This window comes from Pseudophryne corroboree, chromosome 4, assembly GCF_028390025.1.
Source record: "Pseudophryne corroboree isolate aPseCor3 chromosome 4, aPseCor3.hap2, whole genome shotgun sequence".
NCBI lineage: Eukaryota > Metazoa > Chordata > Amphibia > Anura > Myobatrachidae > Pseudophryne > Pseudophryne corroboree.
Genome location: NC_086447.1, coordinates 763,062,221 through 763,089,934, shown reverse-complemented (window position 1 = coordinate 763,089,934; position 27,714 = coordinate 763,062,221). Strand labels below are relative to the sequence as shown.

At 42.5% G+C, this 27,714-nt stretch overlaps 1 protein-coding gene across 1 annotated transcript in view; it reads right to left on the bottom strand.

Annotated features, from left to right (window-relative positions):
- Positions 1 to 488: 488 nt before the first annotated feature.
- CCDC85A (coiled-coil domain containing 85A) overlaps positions 489 to 27,714 on the bottom strand; it is a 569,250-nt gene continuing 542,024 nt past the window's right edge. Inside the window, exon 3 of the mRNA XM_063918201.1 lies at positions 489 to 1,866. Coding sequence (XP_063774271.1) covers positions 1,817 to 1,866 — 50 coding nt within the window. The 3' untranslated portion in view covers positions 489 to 1,816. The remainder of the gene's footprint in view (positions 1,867 to 27,714) is intronic.

Here is a 27,714-nt window from a genome sequence, read left to right as displayed (position 1 = left end):
CTGTACTATAAAATATATTTAAAAATAGAAGATTGTTGCATTCCCATTATATACTTAAAGTGGAAAAATAAACAACTATGTATTTTAACAAGCCTGTTGCACATTCATACAATAAACTATCATAGCATTTGAACACATCAAACATCTATCAAAGCATTTAACTACACACAATCTAATGGTTTTCACATATGAAGAAACCCAACTACACATATCTATGGCACCTCTTGGTCGATACTCAGGCAATCTGATTAAAAGCATTTAGCAGTTCAATAAAGGAAGGACATGCTTTGATTATTTGAAATTATTTCTTTAAATGAATTCTACGCTAGAAAGGCATAATTTCATAAACACAGTGCAATTTTAGATTTTTTTTTCAATTAATAGAAAAATGAAAACCAAAACAGAATATAAATTACCACCGTCATTTGAATTTTCAAAATTAATTTTTGAAATAAAATTGCATTTTATATCTGAAAGTCAAAAGTGGTCCCAATGTTTATCTTAAAGTATGTAAATTATATAAAAATGTTTTTCAATTTATTAGACGTAAATTAATATCAATATTATCTTCTGTTTGAGATTATACTCCCTGAAAGGAAACAGTAGAATCTTAGCACCTCAAAACACAACGAACCAGGTAATACATTATTTAAAAAAAAAAATCAATAAAAGCTTGAGCACTTTGGCATGCCCACATTATAATTGTGCAGCACCATTTTTAGAATAAATATACAGGTAGGAACAAAAAGGAAGCCTTTTTATTATACATTTTTAAAAGCTGTTATAATGGTGTAGTGTGTAAAGTACAGGTTGAGTATCCCATATCCAAATATTCCGAAATACGGAATATTCCGAAATACGGACTTTTTTGAGTGAGAGTGAGATAGTGAAACCTTTGTTTTCTGATGGCTCAATGTACACAAACTTTGTTTAATACACAAAGTTATTACAAATATTGTATTAAATGACCTTCAGGCTGTGTATATAAGGTGTATATGAAACATAAATGAATTGTGTGAATGTAGACACACTTTGTTTAATGCACAAAGTTATAAAAAATATTGGCTAAAATTACCTTCAGGCTGTGTGTATAAGGTGTATATGTAACATAAATGCATTCTGTGCTTAGATTTAGGTCCCATCACCATGATATCTCATTATGGTATGCAATTATTCCAAAATACGGAAAAATCCCATATCCAAAATACCTCTGGTCCCAAGCATTTTGGATAAGGGATACTCAACCTGTATAAGATTTTCTTTACTGATATGGGAGATATACTCCCGATGCCTGACATTAATAGTATTGTACTTTTTACAGTGTAAATAACAAATGAATACTTTAATCTAATAGTTTTAGTTACGTCAACTTACCATAACTATGTTAATAATAGACTATTTAAGCATTTCTGTAGTGCTACAATAACTTTTTCAACTTCACTAGGGTTAGTCTTTTATCATGTATATCTGTTGCTGGACTGGAACATATTTTCTAGTTAATATTTATTGATCTTTTGGTTTCAATCAACTGTGCCATCATCAAAAGATATTTTGTATAATGTGCTATAGAAATAGTAAGTGTCTTTTATTCCAAAGGACATCATTGCTGCTTTAAAGGTAATCTTAGACAAGTTGTGCCAGTTTAATGTAATCAATCTATACAGTGATAAATTCAGACAGGCCTCTCTGCCTGGGGCTTAGCATTTGTGATTGACTCTTCTTTGAGAATATTTTATTGTCATTTTATCTTCAGAAGGGCTCATCAAATATTTTCTTTTACTACATTGGTCCTTTATATTGATTGCCAGTGAGATGTCTAATTCCAGGACATGAACCTGCAGCATCTCCAAGTTTCCTCCACACAGCCTGGAAAAGAGGAAATGGAAAATATTAACCAATTGCCAAATACAATAGATTTAACTAGACGGTCACCTACAGTCAAGGGCAGTCATGCACCAAATCACACATATATGTTATAGCGTGTATTGTTGTACATCTGTGGATCTACAGGTTACCTGTTCATAGACACCTTTCAGAAAATGTTACCGCTGAAAACATTTCATGGGTTATTTTGCTTTACAGTTAAAAATATTTTATAATGAAGAATTCTTTATATTAAGATGATACTAGGTTATGGATGAACAAAGCAAATAAAATAAGTTGAAAGTTATACAATTAAATACAGTGCTGGGGCAGATGTATTAAGCCTGGAGACGGCATAAGGAAGTGATAAACCAGTGATAAGTGCAAGGTGATAAGTGCACCAGCCAATCAGCTCCTACCTGTTAATTTACATATTGGAGATGATTGGCTGGTGCGTTTATCACCATGCACTTATCACTGGTTTATCACTTCCTTATGCCTTCTCCAGATTAATACATCTGCCTAATTGATAAACTGACAAAAAGGCATTGAGAAGAGGAGATGATGGAAAATATACTTTTAAAATCCATAGTAATAATTTAGAAGCAATTCACTTATATAGTAAATTATTATAATAAGGGGTCCATACTATAAGTTGTTTACACTGAATCAAAAATGAATACTTCTAAATTTAAAGTAGTAAAATACTGGGGCTTATTTATCAACAAGTGATAAAACTCATTGTGAATGATAAAACTTGTTGCGTGTGATAACTTGTGTTCCAGACAATCAGCTCCTAACTGCCATGTATTCAGCTCCTAACTGTCATGTGTTTAAAAAAATTACAGTTGGGAGCTGATTGTCTGGCGCACCATTTATCATCATCGTTGCAAAATTGGTCCCACTGTTCTAAATGTTTCTATACCTAGATTAAAGAAACATAATTCAGATGTATTTAGTGACATAGGGGTTGATGTATCAAGCAGTGAAAATACAGGAATATTGGAGAAGTTGTGCAAAGCAGCCAATCAGCATATACAGTACCTATCAATTTTAATAAATAATACCTGTTGCGTAGATTTTGCTAAATAAAAATGTCTAAAATCAACTAAAATCTCTCACATTTACTTTAAAAAGCAAAATTCAGACACCGCTAAAACTCATTTCAAGAGCTCAAGGAAAATCTTCTGCTATTCCTTGCATAAATCTAACAGTACATACTGTAAGACACGACTATCCGATATGTGAAATCTTTAAAAGTACAAGAACTGGATGCTATTAAATTGAATTTAATATGAAACTGCAGCACTGGACTATTGTAATCTCTTAGACCTTGGGTAAAGCTAGAAAGTGATCCCAAAAAAATGACAATATGCAGCACGATTTCTGCTTTGATTTAATTGCTTTGTTTTTTTAAACAAATCTTTGCTGCCCAAATACTTTTTGGGTGGTCAAGAAAATGTATATTTAATGCACCAACATACACTTCTGGAGCATGCCACAGATACAGAATGACATTTATTCCACTAAACTTTTGGGTAGTGGATAAGTGGAATAGCCTCCCATCAGAGGTGGTAGAGGCTAAGACTGTAGAGCAATTTAAACATGCTTAGGATAGGCATATTAATATCTGCTCTTAACTAACATTTCAGAGGCTGGGTTTGAAAAATGACAGGAGCTGGTTGGCTGGTATTTTATCTCTGTCAACTTTATCTCCATCCAAGGCTTAGTAAATAGATCACTAAGGTTCAAAAAGGGTTGAGGTTACCTAAAGAATAAACTAGATGGGCAAAGTGGTTCTTATCTGCCGTCAAATTCTATTTTTCTATGTTTTGGTCACATTAATACCAACTAGATACATCATTCCTACACAGCAGGTTACTTATATGGACAGTATATACAGTACATGTTTTAATACAGGTTATTCCATGAATGTTCAGTTATACAGATGTACTGTACACAGCAATTTTCACAAATATTTGTGTGATGCATTCCTTTGATTGATCTTAATTTCACATTATGTATATAGCCCAAAAGGATTTTAGTAATTTTTTTTTATATTTCCTTGAACTCTTAACTTGGTAATTAAAAAGCTTATTGTCCCATATGGTAACAGGCCATCTATAATTAAACAATCAAAGCAAGTTGGAAGAGAGATTTAAAAAATAGATTATAAATAATGTATAATTACAATAGCAATGGAGTTATTGTAAACAATTTACTTTTGGTAAGTAATAAATAAGAAAGAATACGGCAAGTTCTAAAAAATAAAAATTAACAAGAACTATTTCTCATTACATTTTACTAACTGGAAAATAAAATAATGATAAAGTAAATTGCATTTAAAAAATGTGCACAAAAAACTTTTTTATTTCTAATATACTAAGATTACATATTCATTCCATAAATCACAACAAACAGTTCCTTCCTACAGTTACTGTATCAGCTAATACGGTGAATAAGAATACTGAATCGTCAACATCAAATTTTACCTGTAATTTCTTTCTGTATTGCAAACCTTCCTAAATTGTATTTTTATTTTATGTTTACATTTTATGAGATGATTTAAAACTATAAGTAATAAAACCACCTGTTGGAAAATGGCAGAAAAATTAAGTAACTAAATCCATTTTTTTTTGTATTTACATAGGCTGTATTTAGCAGTTACACATGCTATAGTCATGGAAAATATGCATTTCTGTGCATTGTCAGCCTTGGAAATAAAGGCTCCCCCGGGGGAATGCAGTGGTAGGGCCCCATGCTTGGGGGTGTGGTGAATATTTATAGGGTGTGTGGCAAGCTGCCAGAGAGGCTTAGCTACCCAATAAAGAGTGTATGCTCTGGAATACTTGATATATATAGTAAATACTGCTAGTGCATGCATGATAATGTACCAGATTAATAACAAATTAATAACAGCAATGCACTGTAGAAAATACACCATAGTCCTGTGAGTACAGTATAATGCACCGTGTATAATGGATCATTCAAATGTACAGTCTGGAACATGATCCCTAGAGGGGAAGGTGGGCCCTCAGGCAGTGGGACCACTGGGGGTTTCCCCTGTACCCCTGTGGGACAGCCCAACCATGTATCTGTACCATGTATGTGCACCATAAGCAGATTCTTTTGCATCTAATGCTTATCCTATGCCTTGTTATACAGGTTGAGTATCCCTTATCCAAAATGCTTGGGACCAGAGGTATTTTGGATATGGGATTTTTCCGTATTTTGGAATAATTGCATACCATAATGAGATATCATGGTGATGGGACCTAAATCTAAGCACAGAATGCACTTATGTTACATATACACCTTATACACACAGCCTGAAGGTCATTTTAGCCAATATTTTTTATAACTTTGTGCATTAAACAAAGTGTGTGGACAGTCACACAATTCATTTATGTTTCATATACACCTTATACACACAGCCTGAAGGTAATTTTAGCCAATATTTTTTATAACTTTGTGCATTAAACAAAGTGTGTGTACATTCACACAAATCATTTATGTTTAATATACACCTTATACACACAGCCTGAAGGTCATTTAATACAATATTTTTAATAACTTTGTGTATTAAACAAAGTTTGTGTACATTGAGCCATCAAAAAACAAAGGTTTCACTATCTCACTCTCACTCAAAAAAGTCCGTATTTCGGAATATTCCGTATTTCGGAATATTTGGATATAGGATACTCAACCTGTACTATGTCCTAGAACAAGCACAGTAAAGGAGTATTAGTTAAACCGTTATCAAGGTAGACCTGAGTATCTCTTGCTAATGGATAACATTCACAGATGATGATGATGATGATGATGATGATGATAATGATGATAACTGCTATTTATTGAATGTTTTATTGTGCTTGGACCACTTACACTGAAAGTATATAAAGCAATGGTATGGCTTCTATATCATTTGAAGTCATGACCAAATGTTCAACTTACCTAGAGAAGTTGAAATTTGCATAATGACAATGGCAGTTAAGCATATTCCCATTTGATTTTTTTTTTGTGTTTAGTTTGTATATTACAGTATTTGTATTTTTAACAATGTAAGTTTGCATTTATGAATAACATTCTCCAGACACCATTCTATTTTATGTTTATGACATTTCATTAATAATAATAATAATAATAATAATTTTATTTATATAGCGCTCTTTCTCCAATACAGTATAATATTGTGTTAAAACTGGGCACTGTGACTTTAGCATTTACTACTGCCCCGCAAGATTTCTATGTCTTTATTACTTTTGGTGTATACTGAGTGCATTGAGATAGAAGTCATTTTCCTGGTGTAAACCTGACACATACAGTTTACTATTGTTGCAGAGCCGTCTCACCAAACCCACCGTATTAAGGGCCTAATTCGCAGCAGCAGTGGGTTATATTGTTTCTGTGCAGCAGTGGCTTTTATTGTTTCTGTGCAGAATAAATAGTGGCTGCTTTATTTTTACACTGCAATTTAGATTTAAGTTTGAACACACCCCACCCAAATCTAACTCTCTCTGCACATGTTACATCTGCCCTAACTGCAGTGCACATGGTTTTGCCTATTAGAGGAAGATTTTGTGTTTGCGATCAACCTTGAATTATGACCAAAGTTTAAAATGAATGATGCTGCATGTGATGGGGCAGAAGAAATATTGAGTCATTTACCAACATTTTGTGAATCTGGATCTTGAGAGGTGGAAAACTGGACTGATTCACCGTTCTGATGAAGCAATCTTCAAATGCCACTTTGCTACACATTTCACAGGATGCCAACCTGCATTGCACTATATCACATTTGGTGGCATTTATATTACATAATTAAAGCAGAAAGGGTCAAATCATTCTGATTTATGGTGTGACTGAGGTAAGTAGGACTGTAAATTTATAGCATTTGTCTGCAGGGAACACCCATCAGAACTCCCTAAATATTTAAAATAAGTTTATTTAACAACCTTTAATTATTCTAAAACTGTTAGTGTTTTATGAGTAAAAAAAATAAAATTAATTTTCTTTCTTTCTTTCTTTCTTTCTTTCTTTCTTTCTTTCTTTCTTTCTTTCTTTCTTTCTTTCTTTCTTTCTTTCTTTCTTTCTTTCTTTCTCCATACTAGATTATAACAAGTACTGTGTGTGACACTTCTGTATGTCATGCACTCTGTCAAAAGTATGTGAATGTCATGTGGAGTGAAAGATTCATAAAACTTCAACAAATTTCACCAGTTCATCCAATCTGGGAACTACTGAGAACATACTTAAAGTCTTGTTTCCTGTATATACAATCCCATCATTTATCAAAATGCTGACTGCTTGGACATGGTAGGAGTGGGAATATGTGAAAAAACTTTGGTAGGGGTGCTACAAGCCCACTGTAATGCTTGCTCCTGTATGGGCAGCATACCTACTGTATAAATATAATTAATCTTGCTAAGTACTGTAACTCTGCGAGAGCTGAAGTTGGGGGTCATAAAGAGACTCGGCAAAAGTACCCTAAGTAGCACTGGGGATTTTGGAATCCGAGCCTGGCAGAAAAATCCGAGCATCGGCTCAGATCCCCTCAGATCCTCGAAGTTCGGGTGGGTTTGGTTTTGTAAAAACCGGACCCGGCTATCTCTAATAATAATAAGGTTGTAAATGACTCAGTTCTGATCTCAAAAGCTATGCTAAAGCAGTGGAAATGCAACATTCAAGGAATTTAATTAAAAGCCACTTGGAGAATGGTACTGTATAGAAAACAGCATATGGCAGAACAGGTGTGCCAGTCTGCCTCCTATTAATGTAGGGTAAATTGTTAAAAAATAGATCAACAAAATGTATAAATCTATATTTTGATAGAAGGATTTACAGATATACAGTAAAGATGCCCTCTCAAAAAAACTTCATTTAGAGTTGTATGTACCCTGCTAACGTAATGAGCTCTGATGGACTTCATTGGCTGTCACTATGTAACAGTACTTCCTGCTTTGAGGAACAGAATCAGGGTAAGAATAAACACATTGGTTCTTCCATTGAACAAATTCAGTTTCAATATGTGGATTGGAATAATCTTAAAAATATCAACTCTAATCACCTCTCTGTCCTAGGAATAGATTGTAAAAGATTTTCACCTCACTCATATTTTTTGTCTAACCTTCACCAGGGTTAATACCCCACCTCCCATAAAAACATACTACAGCTTTTCTTAACTATCGGCTCATTTTCTTTGGTATCATGGCAACATCATTACATTCAATCCACAATTTTTTAGGATGTCGGGAGCCTTTCTGCATTCATTTGCATCCATGAACAGGTGCTACAGTGGCAATTAAGGCGAGTACCATACTGAAGTGTGGGGTCCTGTGAGGCCCCACCCCACATAGTGATAAATAGCAGATTGCTGTCTCCTTATTCCCCCTTGTGCCATGATTATGACTTTGGTTGTGAAGATTGCTATCAGGATTCAGTGGATGCACAACTAAAAATGTTTTAGTACAGCTCCAAAAGATGCAGGTCCCAGGGGCTACATACACATTGCAAATAGACAAGTAATATCTTTCATTGCTATTACCTCCAAAAATAAATTGATGAACATGGATTTTCCACAGTGAGTTCCATAACGTAAATGTTCAATTACTCATTCTAGAAAGCAATGAATTCATGAGTAACAAAAACTAGTATGAGAATTCCCCAAGGGTCAATGGAATTAACTTGAATCACAAGTAACAAGGATAAAGTACAAGAAAGGCCACAGGCTTTTAAAAAAAAGTATAAGAAAGTTATTACATGTTTCATGTGTTTTTCTTCTCTATTCTCAGCATTATTTCTTTAATACCATCTTTGTTTTCTAAGCTTTATTAATTAGGAATATTCATTTATTTTTGTTTATCGAAATCTTTGTTGGTCTTTTGCTCAATCAATTGAAAGCAGAATAAATAAAGACAAAACATATTTTGGGTTGGGTATAGTATGCCAGCTGACGGCAGGGGGGCAAGTGCAACAAAGCCCCTTGCAGGCTTGCTTTACTCGCCATGCTGCGGGCTTGGAAGCTTGCTGGGCTTGACACAGGTTTTATTCCCACTCTATCAGTGTCGTGGACACCCACGAGTTGGAATAGCCCCTGTTAGCCGGGATTCCAGCTGTCGGCATTGTCAGTGGTCCGGGCGTTGGTATCCTGACCACCGGGATCCCGATGGCCGACAATGTAACCACATCCCATTTTGGGCCTTATGGGATGTTGCATGTTAATTGGATGTGTATAGGTCAAGGAAGGCATGCCCTGAAGAAATGCATATACCTGTATTCATCTGCATATGAAGTTGTACACATCTCTTAGAGACTGGTGTACATGGTTTGCTACCATCAATCACCATCAGTGTGCACTTGCATCTGTGCTATACTAAGTGCAAATGGTACTCTTCCACACAGGCATATTTTCTCTTGCATCCATATGTGCATGGTCCACATTTGAGTGAACACACTCTCACTCAACTTTGCTCCATTACAACCAAGTACCGCCTCTTCATTCGGAAATGTAGATCAAAATACTCATGACTCTCCATTTTCTGTACTCATACACCCATTTTCATAGCAGACTGCTGCAGTAGCCACTTTGTCAGAGTAAATAATAATAATAAATGTAAATTTACTGTGTAAAAGTGTATGCAATACAGAGACAAAAATACAACTCAAAAACAAAGTCAATGGGTTATATTTAATAAGGCAGCAGGTTTCTTTTAGAACTAGTGATGTTGCCCATAGCAACCAATCAGATTCTATCTATTATCTTCTAGAAGCAGCTAGAATTATGTTAAGTAGAATCTGATATGATGTTGCTATGAGCAACATCACCAGTTTTACAAAACTCCCACCTTAGGGGGTGTACACACGGTGAGATCCTTGCTATGCCCGATTTTCACTTGCGATTTCCCTTGGACTCCCCGGTGCCCAGCACCACTAATTTTGACTAACTGTTCTTGAGATATGGACTATGTGTGCTTACCATTTTGGCTTATGTGAGATTTTGGATTTTGTTGACATGTGAGATGAACTAGATAATACACCGATCTAGCAAGGATTGACTTGCTTGCACAGTCTATATTTTCTTGCGATGCCGACCTGGAGGGACCACGCATCAGGATCGCAAGGTGACTTTCACCTTTTGATCTGCACTAACTTTTCTTGCGATTTTGACTATATAGTCAAAATCGAAAGAAAATATCTCACCGTGGGGTATATTTACAAAGATTCGTGTTTTGGCCGTTTTGAAGGGTGTTGGAACTCGAATGGTATCGGCTGCATTTTACTGCAACTTTTTGAATCCTGATACGATCATTCACTAAGCTGCCGAGTTTTGCACAATCATTTTTTCCGATGTCGATGTGATTCGTAATATCAGGCAGTGTTTTACGGGAGTGATGAGTAAAACACTGCCTGACAAAACACAAGGAATCCCGGCCGGATCTGTGAGATCCGTGCAGGGCTTTATTGTGTACCTTAAAAAGTTGATTAAAGTCTTAATAAATCTGAAAAAAATTGTGTGGGGTCCCCCCTCCTAAGCACAACCAGCCTCGGGCTCTTTGAGCCGGTCCTGGTTGAAAAAATATGGTGAAAAAAATGACAGGGGTTCCCCCATATTTAATCAACCAGCACCGGGCTCTGCGCCTGGTCCTGGTTCCAAAAATACGGGGGACAAAAAGCGTAGGGGTCCCCCGTATTTTTTAAACCAGCACCGGGCTCCACTAGCCAGGTACATAATGCCACAGCCGGGGGACACTTTTATACTGGTCCCTGCGGCCCTGGCATTACATACCCAACTAGTCACCCCTGGCCGGGGTACCCTGGAGGAGTGGGAACCCCTTAAATCAAGGGGTCCCCCCCCTCCAGCCACCCAAGGGCCAGGGGTGAAGCCCGAGGCTGTCCCCCCCATCCAAGGGCGGCGGATGGGGGGCTGATAGTCTTGTAAAAAAATGTAAATATTGTATTTAGTAGCAGTACTACAAGTCCCAGTAAGCCTCCCCCGCAAGCTGGTACTTGGAGAACCACAAGTACCAGCATGTGGTGGAAAACCGGGCCCGCTGGTACCTGTAGTAGTACTACTACTAAAAAAATACCCCCAAAAAAACAGGACGGACACACCATGAAAGTATAAGTTTATTACATACATGCACACCTCCATACACACATACTTACCTATGTTCCCACGAGGCTCGGTCCTCTTCTCCATGTAGAATCCTTGGGGTACCTGTGGAAAAAATTATACTCACATAATCCAGTGTAGAATCAGACCTTTGAATAATCCACATACTTGGCAAAATAATAAAACGGAAACCCGACCATGCACTGAAAGGGGTCCCATGTTTACACATGGGACCCCTTTCCCCGACTGCCAGGACCCCCCCTGACTCCTGTCAAAGAGGGTCCCTTCAGCTAAACAGGGAGCGCCACGTCGTGGCACTCTCCTGATTGGCTGTGTGCTCCTGTAGTGTCTGTCAGGCAGCACACGGCACAGATACAATGTAGCGCCTATGCGCTCCATTGTAGCCAATGGTGGGAACTTTGCGGTCAGCGGTGAGGTTACTTTTGGTCAACCGCTGACCGCAAAGTTCCCAAAAAAGGCTCCTTCCCAGCCGTAGTATGAATTGCTGGATACTCGCGGCCACCGCGGCTCCTATTACACGGGGAGCGGGCCTCCTTTGCCGGGTCCCGCTTCAGCTGTATCCCCGGTCAAACGGCTCGCCGGCCTGCCACAGGTCACAAGATGAAATGTAGAAACTGAAGGCAACGGGATCAGTCAGAAGTGCCCTCCTTACGCATTTCTCCGCAAATAGGGCAAGCGGTTTCGTCAGAGGAATAATGTAGCTGCAGTGTTGGATCATTTTATAGCAGGATTAGCCAATCATTCTGCTAATTACCTTAATTACACTCAGATGTTTTTGCTCGGCATGTGTAACTCATTAGTGTATCCACCCAACACATACAATTCTCACTACCAAAAACAAGCATTTATCCATTGCATCATTTCTTAATAATAATCAGCAGTTAATAATCATATTTTCTATTAGTATTTAATAGTTTTTTGGTGGTATATATCTACAATAGTTTCTAAAAGAAACATTAATAAAAACTAATAAAATTCTTAGAACTGACCAGGAGACTAGAATACAGAAACTCTCTATTACATATATATTAACGAATCCCTCCACAAGTCTAGTGCAGCCTCAATAGCTCAGAGGGTTTTTCCGCTGCACGCAGCACCAGGGGTAATGGGTTCAAATCTATACAAGAACTATCCTTTGAGATACCGTTTATTATATAATACAATAGTTCAATAATTATATCACTATAAATTTTTTATATAAAAAAGTGAAAAATATAGAAATATATATATATAAACACGTACATTCGTGTTCCTAAAAATAAACAATAATAAAAAATAATAATAAAATATCTTCTAGGAACATCTTATATGTATTCTCTATACACAGAGATATTTATCCATTAGTCATATGTCATAACAAATCCATAACAGCCCACTGATTATGTTTAAATTATAATTTTTACAAATTATTTTATCCACTTATTGAAGACATAACTATAGGTGCTTTTCTGAAAGACAAGGAAAGAGTTTATCGCTCTCGATGGTATAACATATATTGTAAAACAGGGAAAAAAGGGGACGGAAGGGGGGGGAGGAAAAAGAGGGGGGGGGAAAGAGGGTGGAGGGAGGGGGAAATTAGGAAGAAGGTAGAGAAGAAGGGGAGAGGGAAGGGGGGAAAGGAGGGGGGGGGAGAAGGATTCAGTTTTTTGTGGGAAGGATTCAGTTTTCTGATAGAGAGAATGGAGTTGGAGGTGTCACAATAAACTAAAAATCTGACAACCCCCTATGTTGTTCAATTCAATATTCTCATTGAGACCACCAGGAGTGAGGATACCGAATGAAAATATCCGGAAAGCCTCTCTTGTACAAAGGCGATTGAATCTGTCCCCACCTCTTGGGGTAGGTGCTACTGTTTCAATCCCCTGAATAGTAAGCCATAAACGTCTTCTTCCTTTCAATCTTCTTGCGATCGGCTGTGCAAATGGATTCTTTGTTAAATCTATCACCTAGCAACGATCAACTTTGTACCCGTACGACGCGCCTGCGCATTGCGGTGCATACGCATTTGCAGTTTTGCCGAGTTTTGACCTGATTGCAGCACTGAAAAAAATAGCTAGCATGTGATCCCCCTATGTGCACTGCATCGCTCATTATAGTATGTATTTTACATACATATGTAAAATTATAAACAAGTGCATATATAACATAATGCAGTCAGATTGTCAACAGTAGCAATGATAACATAATGCCGACATCAGAATGTCGACATTTATGATGTAATCATGGACAGAATGTCAACATGTAAAATGTCAAAGTGCTAAACTTAGAGGTTAGGGGCTACTGTTAGGATTAAGGTTAGGGATAGATTTACCTTAAAACAACAGTATCGACATTCTGACCATGTCAACATATCATTAATATTGACATGCTGACCATGTCAATATTCCCATGTTGACATTATGAATGTCTGCATGATAAATGTTGACCTAATATATTAAACCATTTAATCTGTTCCTGTATGCTGACACCTCACTACTGATTTCAATATAAAGTATAATTTTGTAATAGTTATATTGTGATAGTCATATTTTGATAGTCATATTGCGATAGTTATATTGTAATAGTTATATTGTGATCAGGGCCGGTTCTTGCCCTTGTGGCGCCCCGGGCAAAAGTTAGGGGCGTGGCTTAATGTGGGGGCGTGGCCAGTCACGCCCCCATTTGCAGCACCGTTGAAAGGAAATAAAAAAAAAAAAGTATACTTACTATACCCCGCTCCTGATTCCAGACCTGCAGACTTCCCCCCGGCGCCGCTCTTCTCCTCGGATCTATGGGAGAGACATCAGTCATGACGTCTCCCCATAGCACAGCATAGGCACTAGAGGTCAATTATGACCCCTAGCGTCTGTGCTACCATGCTGTGCGGTGCGCGATGACGTCATCGCGCACCGCACAGCAAAGGTCCTCTCCATGAAGGGAAACTAGACGCTTAGCGTCTGTTTCCCTTCACAGCGCGGGGGGGGGGGGGGGACCAGCGCCACGAAGGGAAACTAGATGCGTAGCGTCTGGTTCCCTTCTCACAGCGTGGATAGGCAGAGTGCGGGGGCACTGCTGGGGGGCACTCTGCACAGTGGCAGATCTTGCCATGGTGCAGCACCCTCCGGATGGCGCCGGCGCCCTCCGGAAAGGCGGCGCCCCTGGCAAAAGTCCTGCTTGCCCGTGGCCCGCCACTGATTGTGATAGCCATATTGTGATAGTCATATTGCGATAGTTATATTGTAATAGTTATATAGTGATAGTTATATTGTGATAGTCATATTGTGATAGTCATATTGCGATAGTTATATTGTAATAGTTATAGTGTGATAGTCATATTGTGATAGTCATATTGCGATAGTTATATTGTAATAGTTATATTGTGATAGTCATATTGTGATAGTCATATTGCGATAGTTATATTGTAATAGTTATATTGTTATCGTCATATTGTGATAGTCATATTGCGATAGTTATATTGTAATCGTTATATTGTTATAGTCATATTGTTATATTTCGGGTCACCTCTATTTTACAAAACATTCACTTCACTTCTGCTTTAAATATTCAAAAAAATATGACTTATCTGCAAACAAAAGTCTCATATTTGCTCTTTGAAACAAAACTAATTTTATAGCAAACTATTTCTATTTATTTCAAACTGTTACTTCTCAAAGGAAAATCAACTTTCCTATGAATATGTATTTTGAAATTAATATATTCCTTCAGGGTCCGCCACTTTCTTCTCCTTTCATTTGAAGTATTAGTATCATTACGTCTGCAGCACAAGTTTTAGTACTGGCTGTTAGAAGCTTGAGAAACAGCAACATATGTTCTATTACGGAAACATCCTTTGGCTTCTTTCACCCTAAGAGCATGAATATTTCGCTCATTAGCGTTCATGGTAGCCACTAAATTTATAACCATATTTAGTGTCGCAGACTGCAGTAAACAATCAACAGTAGAAACAAATACTGTATATTAAAACAGGACATCTAATGAACGATGGCAAAGAGAAAGCAATTATTGCAGAACTTCTTGACCTTTTTTGCCCAAAGTCGAGATAAAGTCTCATTATCCTTTGTTTTTTTCTATTTTTATTAATCCTTTAGTTACTTTACTGTTACTGTAGCTATAGTATATTTTTTATGATTTTCAACAATATGTATACTTTATTATTGCTTATTAACAGTAAGTATTAGGAAGTTAGTTTGCTGTAACATCATTAAACTACATAAATAATATTTATTTTTATATTATAGTTTTGCAGTAGAGACTCTTAATGACCTTACCCTAAATTACATATTTTTTTTGGTTGCAACCAACAACCTTTGGGTATATTTAGTAAAGTGCGGGTTTTTATAAGATGTAGGAGATGTTGCTCATAGCAATGAATCAGATTCTATCTATTATCTTCTAGAAAGCGCTAGATAAATGATAAGTAGAATGTTATTGGTTGCTAGGGGCAACTTCTCCACTTTGAAAACCCACACTTCAGTAAATCTACCCCTTAGATTTCACATATTTTAGAGTAGTGATAGCCAACCCTGGTCCTCGAGAGCAACCAACAGTTCACGTTTTCCAGCTCACCTAGCAGGTGCACAGGTGCACTCATTACTCACTGACACATTTTAAAATATGCACAGGTGGAGCTAATAACTTAACTTGTGATTCTGTGAGGAGACCTGGAAAACGTTAACTGTTGGTAGCTCTCGAGGACCAGGGTTGGTTACCCCTGTTTTAGAGAATCAGGGCCGGCTCCAGGCCTACTAGCACCCTGAGCGAGAAAATATAAAAGCGGTGCGCGCTCCTGGAAAAGTGGGCATGGCCTCCTGGGAAAGTGGGCATGACCTCGTAACTTCATATTATCACACTATAAATAAATATATTTTCACACCCCCTCTAGGCACACAATTAGCAGCCTTACACAGAACAGCCACAGTAGTGTTCCTTACACACAATGTCTCCAGTATAGTGCCAGATACACAATGTGCTGTGCCAGATAGACATGACATGCCCCGCAGCAGTGCCAGCTACACATGACATGCCCCGCAGCAGTGCAAGCTACACATGACATGCCCCGTAGCAGTGCCAGCTACACATGACATGCCCCGCAGCAGTGCCAGCTACACATGACATGCCCCACAGCAGTGCAAGCTACACATAACATGCCCCGTAGCAGTGCCAGCTACACATGACATGCCCCGCAGCAGTGCCAGCTACACATGACATGCCCCGCAGCAGTGCCAGCTACACATGATAGTGTTCACTTTTTAGGGCAGGGTGCTGATCACAAGGAGGGCACATTTTTAAGTTAGGAGAGCAAAATGATGTACATGATGTAATGTTTGGTGCTCTGCAAAAATTTAGGGGCGTTGCTCCGTGGGGAAGGTGCGTGGCCACATAATAGTGGCAATTCGCATTACACCACACAGTATTGCAGCTAATACACATTGCACCAGGTAGAACCTCCTAGACACTTTGCGCCAGGCAGAGCATGTTAGACACTTTGCTCCAGGCAGAGCACTGAGACACATTGCGCCAGGTAGAGCACTGAGACACATTGCCTAGCCAAAGATGCCTAGCGGGAACACTACATGATATGCTCCCCAGCAGTGCCAGATACACGTGACATGCCCCCCAGCAGTGCCAGATACACGTGACATGCCCCGCAGCAGTGCCAGATACATAAATGGCCACCCAGTGCAGATATGCCCCCACAGTGCCAGATTCATAAGTGCCCCCACAGTGCCAGATACATAAGTGCCCCCACAGTGCCAGATACATAAATGCCCCCCACAGTGCCAGATACATAAATTCCCCCAGTGCCAGATACATAAATGCCCCCAGTGCCAGAAACATAAATGCCCCCACAGTGCAAATATGCCGCACAGTGCCAGATACATAAATGCCCCCACAGTGCCAGATACATAAATGCCCCCACAGTGCAGATATGCCCCCACAGTGCCAGATACATAAATGCCCCCAGTGCCAGAAATATAAATGCCTCCACAGTGCAGATATGCCCCCACAGTGCCAGATTCATAAATGCCCCCACAGTGCAGATATGCCCCCACAGTGCCAGATACATAAATGCCCCCAGTGCCAGAAACATAAATGCCCCCACAGTGCAGATATGCCCCCACATTGCCAGATACATAAATGCCCCCACAGTACAGATATGCCCCCACAGTGCCAGATACATAAATGCCCCCAGTGCCAGAAACATAAATGCCCCCACAGTGCAGATATGCCCCCACAGTGCCAGATACATAAATGCCCCCAGTGCCAGAAACATAAATGCCCCCACAATGCAGATATGCACCCACAGTGCCAGAAACATTAATGCCCCCAGTGCCAGAAACATAAATGCCCCCACAGTGCAGATATGCCCCCACAGTGCCAGATACATAAATACCCCCACAGTGCAGCTATGACCCCACAGTGCCAGATATTCACTCACAGGTATGCTGGGAGCCAGGAGGGGGAGTCCTGCTGAGGGCGCGGGCAGACGGATCAAAACTCCTGTGTGCGCGCTATGCGCGCTGCGTGGCACCGGCATCTGACGTCAGACGTCGGTGCCGCACAGCGCGCTGCATAGCGCGCACACAAGCGGCCAGGGCCGAGACACTGCAGGCTGGCTTCAGGCATGAATATGGTGGCGGCAGCGTGCAGCGCCCATTAGGGTGGCTCCCCGCGCGGCCGCTCTATTCGAACATGCCTGGAGCCGGCCCTGTAGAGAATCTATGGCAGGGTAATCATGAACACATAATGAAAAATAGAACTAAGATAATGTGACATAAAGATTTGTACTTTTTTTACTGTGGAATTCACAATAAGGAATTTGGTATGTGCAATTGGGATGTAGGCACTAGTTAGGCAAAGATCAAACAGAACACATGTCCACAGGCCCGGCGACAGGGGGGTTCAAAGGGTACACCTGTGCCGGGCCCCAAGGTTCAGAGGGGCCCCGATGCCAGCCACCTGATTTTGAACTATAGCTTGCCCCAGTAGCATAAGCGATCTGCTGCTTGTGTGCAGCAGCAGAAATCAATGACGTCGCAGTGGATGCGTCATTACTCGCGGCACTGCACCACGCCAGAGCCTATCTCGTGACGCTGTCCCAGAGTGTACCTCCCTCCGAAGCCACCACCTAAGAGGAGCAGGAACAAGCGAGCCGGGCCGGGAGGGATCAACACAAAGGTCGGGCAGGAGTTTAGCCGAAAGCACTCCATCATCTGCTGCAGTGCAGGTGCCGTCCCCATCCCAGAGACCACAGCAGCTCTGTGGACCCATACTACAAAAAGTACAAACTGACTGTTACCAGCCTTCATCATCATGAAGATGATCAGTGTGGTAAGTGTATTTTTAGTTTAATTACCATGTCAAACATTGACACTCATCTCTCTCCCCGTCTTCCCTCCTCTCTCTTTCCATCTTTCTCACTCCCCTCTCTTTACCTCTTTCTCTCCCCTCTTTCCCTCTCCACTCCCTTCCCCCTCTCTCTCTTTCTCTCTTTCTCTCTATCTGACTCCCCCTCTCTCTCTCTCCTCCCTTCTCTCCCTCGCTCCCTCACTCTCTCTGTCACCCCTCCCTTTCCTCTCTCTCCCTCCCTCCCCAATCTCTGTTCCCTCCCACTTCTCTCTTTCCTCACTCCCTCTCTTTCTCTTTCTCTACTCTCTCTACTCTTTCCCCTCTCTCTTCCCTCACTTTCCTCTCCCACTCACTCTCTCCCTCTCTTTCCTCACTCTCATACTCCCTCCCCCCCCCCCCCCTTTCTTTATCCATTAGGCAGATAATTCTGCTGCTTCATATTCAGTGTTACTGCCCAAGGGATATGGTTAAATAGAGGGTCAGATTCTATTAGCCATGGGACTTAATGCATGGCTGCAGCTCTGCCATGAGCTATTCAGTTACTGAAGCTACCCCGTGCAGTAAGCCCCAGACACAGGATAATTCCATAACTCTGGGCACTTAACCCAGGAGCCATGAGTTAACATGTGTTATCTGTGGGCTTACAGCACATGGAAATTGAATAGCTTCAAGTGCTAAATCTGGGAGCTGCAGTCATGCTACACCCATGTCTAATTGAATCTGCCCTAAAGTGTAAATGAATGACTGGTGGCTCATGAATTTGCCCCTGTTATTTCTCTTACCCAGTCTGTGGTGCAATAACATTTGGTACTTAGGTGTTATGTGTATTTGACACACAGGTGAAGGATGTGTGGGTGCAGAAGTAAAGGGTAGTGGGCTTGGGGGTTTTGTGGGAGAGTAGGACCAAAAGAAATCAGTGTGCCGGGCCCCAAGATTTCCAGTACCTATTACCATACGACCAACATTTTAAATAGATAAAAAGTGAAGTTTTAAGACTTTTCGACAAAAATGACAAATGTAAAACAAGGATTTTTTTTTAGAAAGCTAGCAGTAGCTAGCATTGCTATTTCTTATCACTATGAGCTAACTTCGGGCTTTATATGTTCCCATTGTGTATACATAGGTTTGTTCTAGTTGCCTCCGTCTGTACAGAAAACTAAATATGAATGATTAACTAAAAATAACTTACAAGGGTGAATTAAGCCTTCAAGGGGCCCGGGGCACACAAACAGGAAGGGGAGGGAGGCACTCCTTCCCTACCCCCACTTCTCTGGGCATTAGGAAATTCATGGGAATACATTTTGGCAGACACTACATTTGTAGGGGGCAGCAGTGTGCAAATGGCAGAATATATATATATATATATATATATATATATATATATTGCAATCAGTCTTGGCACAGTTGATATTGGAGTCTCATGGGGCTTCCACACTTGCGTAACTACTCAGTCCCTATCTCCCTTAACATTTACTCAACACTCAATATTCTATATGTAACAAGCTGCAAAGACAGATCCTCCTGTACTGCCCCCTGCAACAGTCCACATACTATCAGGGGAAGCAACACCCTCAGGGTGTCATTACTTTTTTTTTTTAATAAAGTAATTTTTATTCAATAGTCTGGAGATTTAAGGTACAGACATTGCATATCATAATCATATCTCAAACATTACATCCATTCATGTTGAATCAAAGCCATGTTTTACACATATCCTACATCAATAGGATATCAGAATATTTTCAATAAAGATGTATACTAGGATTTCCCAATGTTCAGACTCTCATGATCTACGAAGTCCGCAACCATCTATATTAGTCTTCATTAATTTTTATATTTAAACCCGCAACCTAAACTATAAGAAAATAACAAACAACTAAAGAAAGGGCAAGGGAGGCAATTTAAGAAGGAGAGTTAGATTCAGGGCTCCACTAGTCATACACATAAGTAAGTAAGAGGGCTCGCAGGGCCCAGCCGTCATCATCTCAGTACACATCAGGCGCATTAGGTTATTGACAAGCTTGCACTTCAGTGTCTACTATATTTGGGGAACAAGACGAGAGTGGGGGGAATCTAGCCATGGAGACCAAACTCTTTCAAACTTAGCTGATGCACTTTGCTTCATGTAAACATATCTTTCCTTAATTATAGTGTCATTAATTAAGGCCTTAAGTGCAGATATTAACGGTCCTTTGGGGGCCATCCACATTCTTGCAATGCAAACCTTAGCCAAGGCACATACATTTAGAGCATAGAGACCCCTTGAAACTGACCCAGGAGCAAGGCACCCCATTCCCAAGATACAGAATTGTGGGGTAAGCAGTCCGCCAGGCACTCCCGTACTCTCCAGAATTGACCCGACCCCCGACCAGAACACCCTCAACCTCGGGCAATCCCACACCAGATGCCAGAATGTTCCCACCGCCCCCCCACACTTAGGACAGAGATTAGATCTGCCCGTCCCGAACGTAGCCAGCCTAGCTGGAGTCATATATGTTCTGTGTAAGATGAAGAATTGAATCTGCTGATATCTAAGGGACTTGGTAACCTTAGCAGGGTATTCTAAAGCGAGGGCCCAGTCCTCCTCATTTATTAGACCCAAATCCTCCTCCCACCTTCCACGGAGACGCGTCAAAGGGTCCGTATGGAGCTTGGTAAGAAGATATCCATACGCAAGTGAGACCATCTTAGCCTGACCCAAAGTGGTCACAAATGTCTTGATGGGAAATGGGAGGATTCGCGGAGGTGATTCAGCAAATTGGGTCTGGAGGGCATGCCGAAGCTGGAGGTATCTGAAGAAGTAGGAATTGGGTAGGTCAAACTCATCCCTCAGTTGTTGAAAGGATTTTAATGTATTATCTAGATAAAGTTGAGAGACAGATATCACCGATCTAGGGGCCCACACCTCCCGCCCCTCAAGTGCATGCAGTTCAGGGAGCCAGTCAGAGTACCACAAGGGGGTATCCGGGTCTAGGTCGTCATATCTCAAAAGGTCTCTCAGGGCCCGCCAAATCTTTAGGGCCTGAAAAATGATAGGGGGAAGAAATCTAGCTATGCTCCCACTTAGTAACACCTGCATAGGAGAGAGGTAGGGAAAGTAACAACGGATAAACTCACAATGCAAAGAGTCAGTCCCCGAGTTTTGTGCCCATATAGTGATATGAGTCAGCTGAGCAGCGAAGTAATATATCTGAAAGTTAGGTAGAGCCAGGCCGCCGTCAGATCTCTGTCTGGTAAGGGTATTTAGCTGTATCCTAGGTCTTTTATTAGCCCAGATCAGTGAGGACAGAACGCTATTCAATTTTCTAAAGAATATTGGATAGATATACACCGGGGATTGGAGAATAATATACAGGAGCTTGGGGAGTATAATCATTTTAATGAGATTAACCCTGCCAGAGACCGTTAGTGGAAGCTTACACCAAGTCTTAGATTTGCCCATGACCCACTGAGTGGTCGGATCTAGATTCAGGGGGACAAAATCAGAAGGGTCATTAGTTATTTGGATTCCAAGGTACTTAAATTGTACCGTCCAACTCAAAGGCAGGGGGATTCTGGAAACAGTAGGAGGGGGGCCTATAACTGGCATAATGTATGATTTAGGCCAGTTAATTCTAAGGCCCGAATGATCTCCAAAGCCTTCTATCACACTCAGCAGGCTGGGCATTGACCTGGTGTAATCCTGCAAAAACATCAACATGTCATCGGCATATAGAGCTATCCTATCCTCACGTGAACCTGTACATATTCCCACAATATCCGGGTGCGATCTAATCAAGCATGCCAGGGGCTCGATGGCCAAGGCAAACAGCGTAGGGGACAGGGGGCAACCCTGCCTAGTGCCTCGGGTCAATTGAAAAGATGGGGACACATAACCGTTCACCAAGATCCTGGCAGTCGGATGTTGATACAATAGTTTAATCCATTTTATATAATTGGGTCCAAATCCCATACGAGCCAACACCTCCCATAAATAAGCCCACTCAATGCTGTCAAAGGCCTTGGCCGCGTCCAACGAGACCACAGCCGAGTCAGAGGGGGATTCATGCGGGAGCTGTAAAATGGTATATAGTCTACGTAAATTGATAGACGTGGACTTTCCTGGCATGAAGCCGGTCTGGTCCGGATGAATTAGGGAGGTTATCACTGAGTTGAGCCGTATTGCCAATATCTTTGCCAGGATCTTGGCATCGGTGGGAATCAGGGAAATCGGTCTATAGGAGTCCAGAGATTTAGGGTCTTTACCGGGTTTTGGAATCACTATTATAATTGCCTCTGACATGGAGGGGGGGAGATCGTTACTGGCAAATATATCTAAGTACAGGGCATGCAGCTTGGGGCCAAAAAAATCAATATGATTCTTGTATACCTCGGAGGGGATTCCGTCACATCCCGGAGCCTTGCCATTAGGGGACATACCAATGGCCGCAGTCACCTCCTCCAACGTCAAAGGTGCCTCCAGCAGCTCTCGGGCTTCAGAGGAGAGCGCGGGCAGCGGAACACCCCCCATGTAGCATGACAGATCTGAAGCAGAGCGCTGCAACTGTGAATTATAAACCTCAGAGAAGTAAGAACGGAATAACAGCGCAATGTCCGGTGTGGTGTCGACAAGAGAGCCATCCGCTCCGGACATTTGGGTGATTGTGGTCCCAGGACGATCGTAATGTATAAGACGGGCCAGGAGGCCTCCCGTTCTATCAGCCTGCATATATATATTAGTAGCTTTAAAAAGAAGGGAGCGAGAGTTTCTATCAGACAGGTGGGCCAACCAAACTGACTGAGCCATCAGCCATCTTGTCTTTGTCGCGGGGGCGCTGTCAGATAGATATTGGGACTCTAGGTCCCTAGCATCTTTTTCAAGGGCCTGTTCTCTCTCCCTAGAGGCCATTTTATGAGCCGCTATTCGTCCAATATATGATCCTCTCAAGAACGCCTTAAACGAGTCCCAAACTACTGTACCCGGGGCAGACCCTACATTGTCGCCAAAGTACCCCTCCCATTGAGTCTCCAAGTCACCGCAGTTCCCCAGCTGGGTCAGCCAAGAGGGGTGCAATTTCCAATAGGAGTGCCCCCTCTGACTTTCCACAGCAAGAGTCATCATCAGAGGGGAGTGGTCGGAAACCCCTCGAGCCTCGTAGTGAACGTCAATTATCCTAGGGACGAGGGTGGGGGACACCAGCATCAGGTCAATTCTGGAGAAGGAGCCATGAGTGCTGGAGAAGCAGGAGAACTGACGAGCCGCGGGATGACGAAGTCGCCACACATCTACCCATTGCAAACTATTCAAAAAATCCGCAAACTTGGTAGGACCACCTCCCACCAGCGCAGCCTGTGGGGAGTGCCATCGGTCCATAGACATATCCAGGACGTTATTAAAATCCCCCAAGCAAATCACTGGGGTATTAGGGGAGGGAGCTATGAAGGACGCAGCTTGTTGCAGCACATTATATGAGAACGGAGGGGGGACATACACTGCTAAGATGTAATATGGCTGGGAGTTCAGCTTACACTCTATAAATACATATCTTCCATACGGGTCAGTTTTAATCGATATCAACTCGAACTGCACTGTCTTTTTAATCAGAACGGAGACACCTCTAGAAAAGGAGGAGTGGGAGGCATGATATGCCCAGCCCACCCAGGCCCGTCGTAAGGACAGTAACCTATGTCCCTCCAAGTGGGTCTCACTGAGGCATGCAATATCCGGGTCATATTTCTTAATCATATTAAGTATCAAAGAACGTTTGATGTTGTTATTCAGACCTCGAACATTCCATGCCAGAATTTTCAGATTAATCATGACCCCCTATATGCTCTAAACACCTTCCGGATGGACCTCTCCCAGAATACATTTTGAGTATAAGCATTATCAACACCCACAAAACATGACGTATATGAGCCCTGCATTGTAAGCCATAGCATCTGAATATAAAACATCCTTGCCTCAGTAAATACTTGAATAAGAAAAATAACAAACTAAAGAAAAAAATAAAACCCCAAAAACAGCAAAGGGAGGCGCAACTAGCAGCTTCCCAATTAACCTTTCCCACCCCGTATACCACCCCGAACTTCGGCATACTTATATCCCGAACAATCAAGCTAACTACCAAGCGCTAGGAAGGCTAGATTCTTAGCTGAACCTCCAACCTTCTCTGACCAATGCCGCTTGGCCGTGCAAGTCTTGAGCCACCAATGCAAAGAGGGGGGGCTCCCCGAACCATGATCAAGCCTCCGGCAGACCAGGTCCCGGGCTGCTTTCATAGGAGATCAGTCCGGAGCCAGTTGCCGAGCACCCGGTGCAAATCTGTCCAGCCACTGGGCCGCCTCTCTAGGGGAGTTGAAAAACTTGGTCTCCCCATCCGCCACGACTCGGAGCCTTGAGGGAAACAGCATGGAATATGAAATGTTAAGGTCTCGCAGTCGTCTTTTGATGGGCATAAACTGGGCACGATCCTTCTGGACATCTGCGGCAAAGTCCGGGAAGGCCGACACCTTGACTCCATTGCGGACCAGTGGGCCCTTCGTGCGACCTAAGCGGAGAACCGAGTCACGGTCCTTATAGTGCAGGAATTTAGCGATGAAGGTGCGAGGAGGGGCTCCTGGGGGTAAAGGCCGAGATGGTATCCTATGTGCTCGCTCCACCGTAAACTGGGCCGTAAAGGACTCAGCGCCATACATTTCTTTAAGCCAGGATTCAAGGAATTCCTCCGGCTGCGAACCCTCTTCTTTTTCAGGCAGGCCTACGAATCTGACGTTGTTCCTACGCAGCCGTCCCTCCATGTCTAAGAGCTTGGTTTGAAGTGAGGAGACCTGCTGGGTCACCGTGGATACGGACTGCTTAAGGGGGCCACATAAATCTTCCAGGTTGGAGACCCGTGTCTCCGCCTCACCCACTCGCTCTCGGATACGTTGTACATCTTGGCGGAGCAAGGAGAGATCACACTGCACCTTTTCCATCTTATCGGAGAGACGTTGTTCACTGCCGGCTATAGCCTCCAGCACTTGTTGAATAGACGGCGCCCCCACTGCTTCCGGGGAATTAACCGCTGTCTCAGGAGGGGAGGTCGAATGTATTGGAGAGGCTTCACGAGAAGGAGCCGGTGCAGCCCTAGGGTTGGGTTGTCTGGTAAATTTTTCAAGTTTGGCCGCGGCCGCACTCCGGCCGCCCCCCACCATGTTGAGCGGGAGCAGTCACACTCTTCCCAGAGTAAGGCTATAGTATAGGGTTGTAGCTAGATGACGGGCGCAGCCAGGCCACGTATAATCAGTGGCGGGAATCAATCGTCCAGTCAATATGTCAGAGGAATAAAGTAGGATGATGGTACGTAGTACACTGTGGGAGGCTGATGCAGCACAGCAATGTAGGCAGATCTGATCTATGTGCAGTTCCTGATGTTATATTGGGAGGGCCGTGCAATATAAATAGCTGGCTTTGTCTCCAATCTCAGGTAGGTATTAGCATAGTTATTAGGAGAGTAGTAGAAGGAGATATCAGAATGTATGAAAAAAGTTCCTGTGTGCATAAATAGATCACTGGGCAGCAGAGATGAGAGCAGCCCTTCCAAGCATGGAGATCAGTTTCCCTTCTCACAAAATGGCCGCAGTGTCTCTTCCCCTTCCCCAGAGGTACCTTTTATTTTTCTCCTCTTCTCTGGGTGTTAGGGCTCCGGGCCGCAGCCAAACTGGGAGAGGAGAGGCAGCTTCCACCCCCCAGCCTTCTTAGGGTGTTTGCGGATGTAATCTTCCCGTCGCTCTAGCTCCGGTTTTTCCGCGGCCGAGGGCGCCGAAATCGAGGCCGGGGATCCGGAGGAGGCCTAGGCCGCAGGGCCGGAAATCAGCCAGCACCGTCCCTCGAGTCCCGGAGACCGCGACAAACGGCCTCCCGCAGCGCACGGCAGCACAGGGGAGGTATGCAGCCCGGGCAGGCTCACCAGGAGGGTCAGGATGGGTGACAGGAGAAGTTTGTTCGGGGAGCTCCCGAGATCCGCTCCCTACTCCGTTGCTGCCGTGGCCACGCCCTAGGGTGTCATTACTTTACTACCCCCATAAATAAGCTGCAAAGCATTACCCCATGTACAGACAGTCCCCAGCTGAGGAGGACACAGAGCATCACAGCTATCTAATGGGAGAGATTATTTAATTAAGGGCAGTCACTTCTTCCTGCAGTCAGGGGCAACCTCTTAAGGCCCATACAGACGGGAGAGATGTGTGTTGAGCGAACCGCTCAGCACACATCTCTCCCGCCGCTCAGCACAGCGCGATGTGTGCTGAGCGATGCGGGGGAGGACGGGGGGCCGCTCATTTCACCCAGCGGGTAAAATGAGTGACGTGCTAGATTGGCCTGCATGCAGGCCAATCTAGCAGCGGCGATAGCGATGTGCGGGGCCGCGCATCGCTATCGCTGAGGGGGGTACACACAAGTGATCTGTGCTTAAAATCTAAGCAATCTAGTCAGATTGCTTAGATTTTAAGCATGGATCTCTCCGTGACTACCCCCCTTTACTCAGCTACTACAGTCTCATATGTACCGTACCAATGATATCTGTAATACATAGATGTACCAGGCAGAGTATTACAGTCTCAGGAAAACTGTCCATATATGTAGGATGAAGAGGAAGACACAGTGAGGTGCCATGCATGCACAGAGGCTGCATGTCAGAGGTTGCACCTCTGTGGAGAGCTGCGGAGTCCTAGTACAAAATGCAGCATTGTGGTCTGGCCGCGGGGAGTCCTCTGAGAGAGGGGGTCCCGTTACATCGAACCCCCATGCTCCACCTTAATCCAGGCTCTGAGCATGGCAATATTTGTATGTTACTGAATTTAGGACCTGATTCAGATTTGTACGCAAACCTGATGGTTTATGTACAGATCCGATGGTGGATTCACTGAGGATGAGCAGAACGGGTCCTGCATGATTGCTCACAGTCACACCTTAGGTGCAGCATGAGTCACATGCTGTGTGTTTTGGGGATGGAGTGGGTGCAGTAAGCAGGACCATTATACAAAAAGAGGGCGATGTCCCCAAACTGCGTCACCAGACACAAACTTCCCGAACCCAGCTTACCAGTTCTGACGGCCAGTCTAAGGGGTATATTCAATTCCTGTCGGATCCTTTCTGACGGAAAAGATCCGACAGGTCAGTATTCAATGCCTCGGCCAAACTCCTTTTTAAAAGTCGGTTTGACATTGTCGGAAACGGGGCTAAAACCTGTCGAATTTGGCCGCACATCCGACAAGATACGTGGATTTCGACAATCCACGTGTTTTCCGACAAGTCAAGAATTCCTGACTTGTCGAAAAAAAGAGACAGCATTGAATAGGTCGCAACCCCTTCTGACGTAAAACAGTTGGAAACAGCCATCTTTCCA